We start from the raw sequence: 11,375 nt of genomic DNA, 5'->3' as shown, positions 1-11,375 counted from the left end.
TATATATATATATATATATATATATATATATATATATATATATATATATATATATATATATATATATATACTTTTTATCTATTTAATCCTTATATAATAATTATTATTATTTCTATTATATTCATAAATTGCGCTTAGCTTAACAAATATTCAAATTTTATTTTATAATATATTTGTAAACGGCCCTTAGAATTAGGTTGAATATCACTAATTAATTTATAAGAATGTTTTACATTAAAATTAAATATTTTTCAAGTCTGCAATATTTGAATCACAAAATCAAAAAATCGTAAAATACATCATTCCACGTCAACCACAAAACAAATTTTGATATTATTTCGTGATTTATAGAATTTTAAAAAAATTTATCCATTTTATATTTTTCACGTAGTCAGTGATTCGTCAACATTTTCTAACTGCCTTCGTACCTCCTTGGCACGAGTAAGTTTAGAGCATGACTCTAATACCATCTCCACAATTGTATGATATTGTCCACATTGAGCATAAACTCTCATGGCTTTGCTTTGGGAAGCTCCCCAAAAGACCTCAGACCAATAGAGAGTATATTCTTCTATTATAAATCCATGATTGTTCCCTAACTTAACCAATGTGGGACATTTTCATCTAACATATGTGTGTATATATATTTTTAATTTACTAATTTATTTGACTAAAATTAAAAGTTACATATATTTATAGATGTGGCATCATCCATGTGGGCTTTGGGCTTTAGAATTGAATCAAAAGCGGAGAGATAGAGATCAACCGCCCAAAGGGAGAGGGGACAGAGCCGATAATGGCGAAAGAGAGATCTGCATCTTCCTGGAAACTCGAATCCTTGACAAAATTGGTGTCAGATTTATTGCGAAATTACAGATCGCCTAAGTTTCTAAAAGTCCTTCATATAATTGGCGCATTGACTTCTAACCTGGTGGTCGTCAGTCCACTCAGTGCGGAAAATTCAAGTAATTACTCTTGAAACCACTCATTTCCTCTCAATTTCCCCGAAATAAACCCTAATTCGTTTGATTTCATTATGCTTTCTTTTTCCTCTTTTGACAGTTAAATGTAATTGTTTAATTGGATGTGGGGACAATGAGATTAGCTCTGTCCATTTCATTCACATTTGAATGCTCCTCAACTCCGTGAGAATGTAATTTTTTGTCTCACTTTCAAACATCTTTGTGTTTTTCTGTCGTCGCTTGTCATTTTCATGTGGGTTGCGCCGTTCTCGAGGGAATGGGTGCACCCATTCATGTTCTAAGTATAGTCTTTTCAATCTTCTCTGAATTTTCCCATAACTTCGAAGGTAGTTTCAGCTTTTTGAAGTCTAATGGCTGAAATGGTGTGAACTTTCTCTGTTACTTCTATGCTTCTTCTAGTTCAATCGGCCATGTTCATTGATTTCTCTTCAATTTCATTGAACACGTATAGGGCGGTGGTTGATATAATTTTTTAATTGTTTCTTCTATATGACAAAGGACAGGGCAGTTTATTTAGTTATCTGAAACTCAGAGAATTTCTACCAACTTTCCATGACAAAATCTTGGTAATGTCAGGCTCCCTCGAGAATTGTGGTTGCTGATCTCAATATTTATTTTACAATATAAAATTGACTTCAACCATTTACGCGTTTCTTATGTAGTTTAATGGAAGCTTCCTCTTCCCTTCCGAGTACAATTGATTCTCAATAGCCCTTTCTATATAAATATTGATCATGAGTGTAATTCGTTAGAGATGTTGTTTATTTTGAGTTAATTTGATGGTACAGAAGAGGCCTTTTCATGACTTCCATGGTGACGGTTTTGGAACTCCGAATAAAGAGCCAAAACGAATCAATATTTTCCAGAAGTGAGTGTATAGTTAGTCCAAGAACATTGGTACATTGATTTTCTGTTTTCTTACATTTGGTTTTCATTTGTGTTGCTGCAGAGCTGTTGGGGAGGCTAGCCTGCTTGCTTTTCTCGAACCTCTGATTCGGAAAGCGGTAAGACGAGTCTCTTATGTTTAGATGAACAAATTAATTTGATTTTAGAATTTACTTTGGCTACCTTGTTTCATTATAGCTTTGCTTTTTAGTTTAACAATTAGAATTGTGGTCGTTGTAGATAAAGGAAATTACCCTGGTGCCTTTGGAAAACACGAGCTTTTTTTTTTTTTTTTTGGCTACTGATCTTTGTGCTCTTTCTCTAGTCTCTCTGTTTTCCTTTTTTGTATCCTATCAAGAAAGATCCAATGGAGTTTTGAAGAGTTTCAAAAGAAAAACTTCGCTTGAATACTCGAGATAATGTAGGAAGTTACACCAAGTTTCGGGTCACCTAGTCTCCAATCACTTTTAAGTTTAAAATTCAAATTGTGGGTAACTAATAAACGCTATATAACGAAGCTAAATATAGGGACATGTGGCTAACATTGACATGCTCTGATGTTTAGATGAGCCGCAGCCATAGTGAGCAAACATTTGATTCCTTCTTCTTCTTCTTTTGTTTTATGATTACTTTTTTTTTCCCCTCTATTTTTAATTCTTTAGACGAGGAAACATGAAAGAATAACTTTGATTTCAGACATTTGATATTCTATTTTATGTTTTCTGTATGTTTGGTTATTAGGTAAGAGAAGAGACAGAATGTGCTATTTCCAAGCTTTTCCCCTCATCTTCAAGGTACGTACGTACTTTTGAACTTTTGTGAACTGCGCTCCTTTTAAGGCTTTTGTCCTGTAAGTTTGACTGCCATCGAGTTTAGGATAGCTGTTTTGATTTTTTGTCCATACGAATGACCTATTAATTGGTAAAATTTGTTCGTTGACCGGCATTTTTAAAAATATGATAATTCACTCATCATTATGTTTTCCTTTTTCTTTGTATTCCATTTGATTTTAGCTTCCTCTTGGTTCTCCAGCAGCTCAGTTAGTGAAGCTGAAACAACAACAGTAGGTTGTAATCTGCAGCTGCTGTTCGAAAGCAAACTGCCAGACCGAATATTCACAAATAATCCCCTGAAAGCTGATGATGGCAAACCATTGAAAATTCTACTATATGATGCCAATTCGAAGACTATAGTGCAATCTGGTCCACTATCATCAGCGGAGGTCGATTTTGTTGTCATCAATGGACTATTTTCCAGTGATAGAGAGGATTGGACTGAGGAGGATTTCAATTCTAAAATTTTAAGTGAAAGGGAAGGTAAAAGACCTCTCTTAGCAGGACATCAGAGTATCATCTTGAAAAACGGGGTTGGATTTATCGGTGATCTTAGTATCACTGATAATTCCAGCTGGATACCAAACAAGATGTTCATATTGGGAGCTAAAATTTCACCCAAAAATTATGGAGGACAAAGAGTTAGGCCAGCCAGAAGCTATCCTTTTTCTGTCAAGGACGGCCGTGGAGAGGGTAAGTTGTGATAACTCAAACGTTTAGAACAAACACCCCTCTTTTGCGCCTTGTTGACCTTTTGACCTTCATTTTCTGGGTACCAGATTCTAATAATTGATGATCTTGTTTTACAGCTTAAAGCTTTGAACTGATTAGTTACTTTTTAGGGTATATGAAGCATTATCCTCCAAGGTTGCAAGACGAAGTGTGGCGTTTGGAGAAAATACGAAAAGATGGTAAATTCCATGAGCAGCTTACTTTGCACGGAATTCACTGTGTCAAAGACTTTCTCCTTTTGAATGAAACGAATCAACCGAAGTTACGCCATGTAAGATAATTGCTTTGTTTGTGTATTGTGTAATTCTACATCGTTTATGTTTAGTTGTTGTACCTTTTTCCTTCAACTCTAGGAAGAATAATCTTTTAACTCAATACTTTTTTTTTTCGCCGATGACATTGCAGATACTTGACCGAATGTCGGATAAGATATGGAGAAAAGTTTTGGATCATGCAAAAACTTGCACTATGGACGATTGCACGGTTTCTAGATTCCCAAATGGATGGCATGGGGTAATTAATCTGTTCAACTCCATCTCAAAAGTTGTCATATTTCTATGTTTAGTAAACTATGATTTTGTTTTCTGTATTGAAGGAGAAAATGAAACAAATGGGGGAAAAAGGAATCATGATCTTTGTCATCTTAAAGTTATTCTTCCCTCATCTAATAGAAATTTCTGGTCTGAAACTTAGTAGCTGTCATTTTCATTTGCAGGCATGGATTGAAGATCTGAATAAGCCAATACATCTGAACAGATTTGATGAGCAGCGGAGCCCGAAACTGCCATTGACCTACCCACAAGCTGGTCCTTCCAATTCTCCCTATCCAGGAATGCAATCATTGGGGCCTAGCATCGTACATTCACAAGGTATAAAAACTGTTCATGATCGATATAATACAACATATTCGTTGTTCTTTCGGTGTTCGATTTGATGATCATCCTACCCTTCACAAGTAATGTATACAACCAAATTGCATGTTTCTTCAGAAAATTTACTGCCTCCTATGCTTAAGTAGCTCTTGTTTTCGTGTTGACGCCTTCAAATTCACTTTTCTGAGGCGGCTGATTTTTGGAAGGTAAATGATAAGCCAACAGGGTTAAAAGCCTTTAGTTGAAGCGGTTCTATATGCTTCTTTCCTGCTATTTTTTTTTCTCTGTGCTTGAACCATCGGTTTGATCGGTTAGATCGGTTCGGTTCTTTAAGGTTCCCAGTTGGCTTCTTTCGTTTCTTTATTGGTTGATCGAACGCGTTAAATCTGAAACGTAAATCATAACTTGAGTTCAAATACCTTCCTTTACATGTCTCTGAGGCAAAGTAATTCTATGTTCTTAGCAGAGAACCTGCAAATTGGTGCTCCAAATAATTTCAACAGTGAAGAAGATGGAGCACAGTCTTTAATTTTCCAAATCCATAGCAATCTCACAGACCAAGCTTTTCCTCCATCACTGCAGCCTAATTACTCTGTAGATGACTCTACCTTTCTCCCACAAACTCCAGTTTACTTCCCTCTACCGACAAGCGAGCACGGAGACAATTTGCTTCCTTCTCCGAGCTATGCAGCGGACGCCGGGGGGTGTAGCATTTTCCCTTATCTGGATCACGGCGCAGATATCTTAAATGGAGCAGATTAAGTTTCAAGCTGTTACATGAGAGTATATTGTGAAGCTATGCCGATTCAGATACCGTCTCACCTTGCTCGATTCTAAAAGCGCCGAGCAACTTCCTTTGTAGTCTTAGTGTCAAGGTACTGCACACCCAAAGAGGAAAGCATCAGCTAAATTTGCAGGTCCTAATCTATTTGGTTAAGCCTTTTTTTTTTTTTTTTTGGTAGATAGTCCTCTCGTGTTTTCCTGTAGAGTATTTTTTCTTTCCCTTGGGGCTAATGTGCAGCAAAAGAGTCCTTTGCTTTCCTCATTTTATCTTTTTTGTTTCATCTCTACAAGTTGAAATTGATGTAACTTACAATCAATTTGAAAGGAAAATATTTTTCTTTCCAATCAACTTCTCGAAGAATACATGTCCTTATATCAAGCAGCCTTATTGGGCGAGGGCTCGGGTCGCTACGCAGTGACACGACAACGCTCTTGATTCAACTTATTTGGCATTATGGAGGACTAGCGTTTTTTAAGACTATCAAGATTAATCGGGTTCGATGATTACTAAAGGGAAATAAAGCAAAGGTAATGAAATTAAACATCTGTTTTATTGATTTGTAAATAGTTATTGTTTATTCAATGCTCCGTCTCAAGAACTCTTCGGCTAAATGTTATATATTTTTTATTATTATAGCAATGTGTGGTTGAAAATTAATTATAATTATTGAAATTTGAATTTTTATAAATTAGAGTTAACATTAAAAAAATATAATTATTTTTTTATATCGAGTTATATCGAAAAAAATAATTATTGTTATTGTTAATAGTTGAAAATAAGTTTTAAAAAATGAAATAATTAAAAAAGATCCAACTGATTCTAACAAATAAATGAAATTTATCGTATAAAAATTGAAATATGTGGTGGGGATAGCACGGCCAAGAAGGGTATGAGAGTAAATTCACAAGGTCTTGCTCTCATTCCCAAAGTGAGTGGCATGTGTAGTAAATAGTGTGAACTCAAGTGGTATATTGCTACGGCTAAAAATATCTAGCCTAAAGTATTCGATGGCTCTTGCCGGTGAGGAAAAATAAATAAGTAATAATATTAATAACAATCTCTGGAACTTTCCTTCTTCATATCAAGATATTTTCATCTTTTTCTACCGTCAACTCGCCCTTCGGAATAGACCACACACCAATCGTTGAAGAAACCGACGCAACGGAGCCTCTTCTTCTTTTTTTCTCCGTTTTTGAAGTCCACGGCGCTGTTATGGTGATCTGAAAGTTGTTTTTTGCTCCTTTTGTTTGGTGTGGTGGTTGTGTTTCGAGATTCTGCGGCTTCTCTTCTGTCTGATTCCGATTTTTCGATGGATCGGGGAGGAGGATCCGATGGCGGAGCTTGCTACTACACCATCCTCGGGATTCGTAAGGACGCCTCCTTCTCCGATGTTCGTACTGCCTACCGCAAGCTCGCTCTGGTACTGAATTCGGTTTTAGATTTAATTGTTTTGAAATTAGATTTTTCTAGGTTATTCTTTCTGTCTCAGATTTTTAGTCGGAATGAAATTTGGAGGAGTTTTGTTTTGTTCTGTTCTGTTTCTTCCGATTTGAGAGTGAATTTGTAAAATCCGAACTGTTTCTGTTCTCGTTTCTTTTGCGGTATAAGAAATGGCATCCGGACCGGTGTACGCGGAATCCTGCGGTGGCCGGAGAAGCCAAGCGGCAGTTTCAATTAGTACAAGAAGCGTATTCAGGTGAGATCATCGATTCTCCGCCCCTAATCACCGTCAATTTTGTAAACGCCGTTGAATTCCCCGTCAATGTTCATAGGTTAGGACACTAACGCGCGTTGATTGCCCATCTGCCTCCTCTCTCACAGTTCTCTCCGATCAGGCAAAGAGGTCCGTCTACGACGCCGGTCTATACGATCCAACGGAAGAAGACGATGAGGTTCGTATAGATTTTTTTAATTTTAGTGAGTACTATTCATTATTATTCCAATTAGATATTTTTGGCATGGCATGATTATTTTCCCGGAAAAGACGACGTCGTTTTCCTCATGCTCTAATTATAAACTTCCGTTATTATTTTTTTATCCACCTTTTTTCCTTTCGCCGTGTGATTATTCATTATTTCTCATTGCGTACAAAAGCTGTCATCCAATGGCGTCTCTCTAGAACTTCCCTTTTTGAGATTTTTTTTTTTTTTTTTTTTAAAAAAAAGATTCCGTCCATGTTAAAAATTATTCATTGTCACGTAGAAAATAAGGCTTCTTAACCCATAAAACTTCAACAAAAAAGAAAAATAAAGAAAAATGTGCTAGCTTATCTAGTCATATAATCCTTATAGACATGTTCCATTAACCTGGGGGACTCTGTTCTATAACCGGTGATTGAGTATGGAAAATTTTTTCCTACCCTGAAGATTATATTGTCATTCTCGATCCCCACCCAAATCTTCATCAAGATTAGATCAAGATTAATGAAGAATTTTGGGTGACAAAAATTGAAATAGTAGGCTAGAATAGGGATACTTGGGGAAAGATTTCTCTATGTCGTTCCCTAGACATCTTTAATCACTTCCTCTTTGAACACGGGGATGTGAAAAATATATCGGATTAGTTGATTAGAATTGAAATAAATCGGTTTGTGCTTGATCTTGGTTGATATATATATATATATACTCTTTTAATCCTCTTCTTTACATCCTAAAAAAAAATATTTTAATTTAAATATATATATGTATATAATAATAAAATCTTTGGAGCCTAAATAGTTTAAATTCGAATAATTGTGGTCTGAAATATTTCTACTTTAATGTGGTTTTAAATTTTTATAAACCAAATAATACTGAATTTTTCGCAATTATTTAAAAAAAAAAAAAAACTTTTTTTTGTTCTTTTTCTTTTTTGGGGAAAAATAATGGTCTCATTTCCGCTTGCGGTGCAGGAATTTTGCGACTTTATGCAAGAAATGATGACAATGATGACCAACGCCAAACCGGAGGTAATAGCATCCTGACCGTCCAATTTCGAAGCCAATTAATTTCAGCCATCGATTGTTCGTCGTCCACAAATATCTGAAATGCCTTTTTGGTTTTTTGGGTTTTTTTTTTTAATAGGGTGACAGCTTCGAGGATCTACAGAGGATGTTTATGGAAATGGTCGGTTCAGATGGCATGGGAGGGTTCCAAGTGAACGACAATCCAACGGCCTCAAAGAGGCCACGCCCTACTAACGGTTCCAGATCTAGTGCGCCCAAACGGAACTCCACCCGCTGCTAAAATTTTACAGTGACGAAAATCTCCCTGGCTGATTGTGGGTATATTTGATTGGGTTTGGGGGATTTGAAGGGTGTTTTAACTTTTCCTTTAATGTAATTTAGTGCAAGTTGGAGGGGCTTTTAAGTCTTTTCATTGCTAGGAAGTGTTTGGCTATTTTTTTTTTTTTCTTTTATTAATAATAAACTATTAGATCATCTCGCTTCTCTGATTGGTTTCCTCCATTTTCTACTTGTGTACGGCTTCTCATTTACTTGGAAATGAAAAGTGGGCTTTTCTTGATGGTTACAAATTTTAATAGTTTTCTTTTCTATTTTACATTTTTTTAAAGCCCAAATTAATAATAAAAAAAAAAAAATACATTTTTAAGGTGAAAAGTCCAAAATAGACATTTTGTGTTTTCTTTCTAAAATTTTTTATGTTTATATATGATTTATAAACTTAAATTTTTTGCAATTTTAGTACATCAATTTTTTAAATTTATTAATGGTAAAATATTTAGATATAAAGTATATGAACCTGACATTTTGGTGACGCTGTCTTCGAAGATTCAGACTACACCGCCCTTTTCAAGTACCAAAATCCGCTCGTACTAAGATAGTGTTGCTGTCAATACACCAAAGCTAAATGACTCAATGAAAATAAGGAGTATTTTTAAACCTTGTGTCGGCATGTTACAAATTTGAAGACTTTTCTAATAATTGCTTTTAAATTGACTTTTAAAAAATTAATTAACCTGAAATTTTAATTTTATAAAATTGTAATTAAAGTTAATAATTAGTGTCAATTCCGTAATAATTTCCCAATCGAAGTCGATTTACGAACCAGAGCACGCTCTTGAGCACGTCAATATAAATTCATGGGTAGGGTTCCCCAACGTTCACTACACTCTCTCTCCTTCTCTCTCTTCCACTGTGAAACTCAAAACTCGAAAAAAAAAAACAAAGTACAAAACTTCATACCAAATTCTTCCTCTCTTCTTCTCCGGCGATTCAAATCCCTCATTCCTTATTGGAACATCGTAGATTTCATCTACTAATCGGGGTTTGAGTTCGTCTCTCTGGTATTCAAACGATGTCGCTGAGACCGAACGAGAGGGCTGAGGTTCGGCGGAACCGGTACAAGGTTGCGGTGGATGCCGATGAAGGTCGGAGAAGAAGGGAGGACAATATGGTTGAGATTCGGAAGAATCGCAGAGAGGAGAGCCTGCAGAAGAAGAGGCGCGAGGGTCTTCAAGCCCAGCAACTGCAAACTTCCACTCACTCATCGTTAGTGGAAAAGAAGGTCAATATTAAACGAGTTTAGTTTGTAATTGTGTTGTTCATTTCTGGATTTCCTTTTTTTTGTTCCCTTGCTTTGGGGGGAGAATTGCGATGTCGTGATTTTGCTGTTGAAGTTTGATTTTGGTGGCTGTTTAGGGTTTGTCGTTGTGAGCTCGGCGATCAGGTTTTATTGAGTTTGTTTTTTTTTTAGCTAAATGAATTTTTTCTGTTAGGGATTTTGATTCTGCTGAATTCATTTTTGTGGAATTTGTGTAAGATCAGGTTGGTAGAGTCTTCATTTCGAATTTTGGGGATGTGGGATTATGTCGTGTCTATTAAAGCTGTTGGTTGCCACTTACTTGTTGGGGAAATCGCTCATTTCAATTCGACGCTGAGTTTTTAGGCTTGTTTGACTTCGTTTTTAAATAGCATTTGATTCGATCTTTATTTTACTGACATTGATTTTGCATTCTGAAAGTCAGGTCCTTGGAGTATTTGAAATCGACTTAACTTCTGTTGCTGAATGTAGTTGAAGTGAATTATTCTTACCCAAACCATGCGATAGTTTTTGTTTTTGTTATTTTAATTCAAAGTCAACTTCGGTCAAGTTTGACAAATTTTTGTCCTGAGAAGATTCCCTTTGTTTTTCTTTTTTCTCGTCAGTGGACTGATTAGGCAGAATCAGTTCGAATTTAAACTTTGAGTGAGAACTTTCATTACTGGAAATTCACGTTTGTTAATGTGGAAATGTTTTAACTGCAGTTGGAGCATCTTCCGTCCATGGTTGCGGGTGTTTGGTCTGATGATGGTAGTCTGCAACTCGAATCGACTACTCAGTTTAGGAAACTGCTATCCATTGGTCGGTAATGTTTTAATATTGAACATCGATATGTTTGTATTTGGATGGTTCGTAACCTTAAAACATTTCTTCTTCAGAGCATAGTCCCCCAATTGAACAAGTTATACAGGCAGGAGTTGTTCCTCGCTTTGTTGAATTTCTAATGAGAGAGGATTTTCCACAGCTTCAGGTTTGATACAGAGATTATATTATATACTATTGCAGGATTTGAAAGACGTGACAAAGTGATAAAGGCTTGTTACATTAATATTTTATGTAGTTTGAAGCTGCTTGGGCTCTTACAAATATTGCTTCGGGAACATCAGAAAACACTAAGGTGGTCATTGATCATGGTGCTGTGCCAATATTTGTGAAACTTCTTGGTTCTCCAAGTGATGATGTCCGTGAGCAGGTAAGCTTTTTGAGTTTCTTTACATGGGCATGCCTATGGGGCCTTTTCCCCACTCCTGAAATTATTATATACTTCCCCTCCTTTATTCTAGATCAATATGTCTCCTCCTCTTCCATCAGAACAAGTTGCATCAGTTTTATTTAATTCTCATGTAATGGAGAGGAAATACATTCATACTTCCTGTGCTAAGTTGATTTGTTAGTGTTGTTGGAAAAGCAAACATTTGTTACGTGGAATGTTTAATTAATTTCTCCTTCCATCTGTAGGCTGTTTGGGCTTTAGGAAATGTTGCTGGGGATTCTTCAAGATGTCGTGACCTGGTTCTTGGTCATGGAGCATTGCCTCCTTTATTAGCACAGTTGAACGAGCAAGCTAAGCTTTCTATGCTGAGGAATGCTACCTGGACGCTATCCAATTTTTGCAGGGGCAAACCACAGCCTGCTTTTGAACTGGTGGATAACTTTTCGAAGATTTTGAGATTTGAAAGAGATAATGTGCTAGTAATTAGGTTTTGGATAAATCTAGTACCCCCCCCCCCCCCCCCCCCCCCCCC

General features: G+C 36.2%; 3 protein-coding genes across 8 annotated transcripts in view; all 3 read left to right on the top strand.

The window, feature by feature from the left end:
• Positions 1 to 729: 729 nt before the first annotated feature.
• On the top strand, positions 730 to 5,461 carry LOC111493551 (protein SAR DEFICIENT 1-like). 6 transcript variants are annotated; one of them, XM_023143275.1, is made up of 10 exons: positions 730 to 965; positions 1,063 to 1,153; positions 1,320 to 1,851; positions 1,933 to 1,987; positions 2,610 to 2,662; positions 2,901 to 3,394; positions 3,544 to 3,704; positions 3,839 to 3,946; positions 4,149 to 4,302; positions 4,769 to 5,461. In XM_023143275.1, exons 3-10 carry the CDS (start codon positions 1,763 to 1,765, stop codon positions 5,065 to 5,067), a joined length of 1,413 nt encoding a protein of 470 aa, XP_022999043.1. In that variant the 5' UTR covers positions 730 to 965; positions 1,063 to 1,153; positions 1,320 to 1,762; the 3' UTR covers positions 5,068 to 5,461. The 6 variants fall into 6 exon arrangements, with proteins under 6 accessions (XP_022999043.1, XP_022999044.1, XP_022999046.1 ...); XM_023143276.1 differs by lacking the exon at positions 730 to 965 and having other exon boundaries at positions 981 to 1,153; XM_023143278.1 differs by lacking the exons at positions 730 to 965; positions 1,063 to 1,153 and having other exon boundaries at positions 1,160 to 1,345; positions 1,772 to 1,851; positions 2,904 to 3,394.
• A 671-nt stretch (positions 5,462 to 6,132) lies between these two features.
• Positions 6,133 to 8,519, top strand: LOC111493552 (dnaJ homolog subfamily B member 8-like). The gene is made up of 5 exons (XM_023143279.1): positions 6,133 to 6,509; positions 6,698 to 6,785; positions 6,911 to 6,981; positions 7,980 to 8,036; positions 8,152 to 8,519. Exons 1-5 carry the CDS (start codon positions 6,399 to 6,401, stop codon positions 8,311 to 8,313), a joined length of 489 nt encoding a protein of 162 aa, XP_022999047.1. The 5' UTR covers positions 6,133 to 6,398; the 3' UTR covers positions 8,314 to 8,519.
• A 655-nt stretch (positions 8,520 to 9,174) lies between these two features.
• The window catches only part of LOC111493550 (importin subunit alpha-2-like), a 5,431-nt gene continuing 3,230 nt past the window's right edge, over positions 9,175 to 11,375 (top strand). The window contains exons 1-5 of the mRNA XM_023143271.1: positions 9,175 to 9,594; positions 10,335 to 10,431; positions 10,509 to 10,600; positions 10,691 to 10,822; positions 11,089 to 11,274. Coding sequence (XP_022999039.1) covers positions 9,385 to 9,594; positions 10,335 to 10,431; positions 10,509 to 10,600; positions 10,691 to 10,822; positions 11,089 to 11,274 — 717 coding nt within the window. The 5' untranslated portion in view covers positions 9,175 to 9,384. The remainder of the gene's footprint in view (positions 9,595 to 10,334; positions 10,432 to 10,508; positions 10,601 to 10,690; positions 10,823 to 11,088; positions 11,275 to 11,375) is intronic.

This window comes from Cucurbita maxima, unplaced genomic scaffold, assembly GCF_002738345.1.
Source record: "Cucurbita maxima cultivar Rimu unplaced genomic scaffold, Cmax_1.0 Cma_Scf00019, whole genome shotgun sequence".
Taxonomy (NCBI): Eukaryota; Viridiplantae; Streptophyta; class Magnoliopsida; order Cucurbitales; family Cucurbitaceae; genus Cucurbita; species Cucurbita maxima.
This window is presented reverse-complemented; position numbering and strand designations above follow the sequence as displayed.

What these genes read in the sequence shown, in the direction of transcription:
- LOC111493551 (XM_023143272.1), top strand. An exon ending in CAAGGACGGCCGTGGAGAGG is followed by an intron (nt 3,395 to 3,543) that starts GTAAGTTGTGAT and finishes GTTACTTTTTAG; the next exon opens with GGTATATGAAGCATTATCCT. An exon ending in TAGCATCGTACATTCACAAG is followed by an intron (nt 4,303 to 4,768) that starts GTATAAAAACTG and finishes CTATGTTCTTAG; the next exon opens with CAGAGAACCTGCAAATTGGT.
- LOC111493552 (XM_023143279.1), top strand. Translation starts at nt 6,399, where the DNA reads ATGGATCGGGGAGGAGGATCCGATGGCGGAGCTTGCTACTACACCATC. An exon ending in AGTACAAGAAGCGTATTCAG is followed by an intron (nt 6,786 to 6,910) that starts GTGAGATCATCG and finishes CCTCTCTCACAG; the next exon opens with TTCTCTCCGATCAGGCAAAG. An exon ending in TGACCAACGCCAAACCGGAG is followed by an intron (nt 8,037 to 8,151) that starts GTAATAGCATCC and finishes TTTTTTTAATAG; the next exon opens with GGTGACAGCTTCGAGGATCT.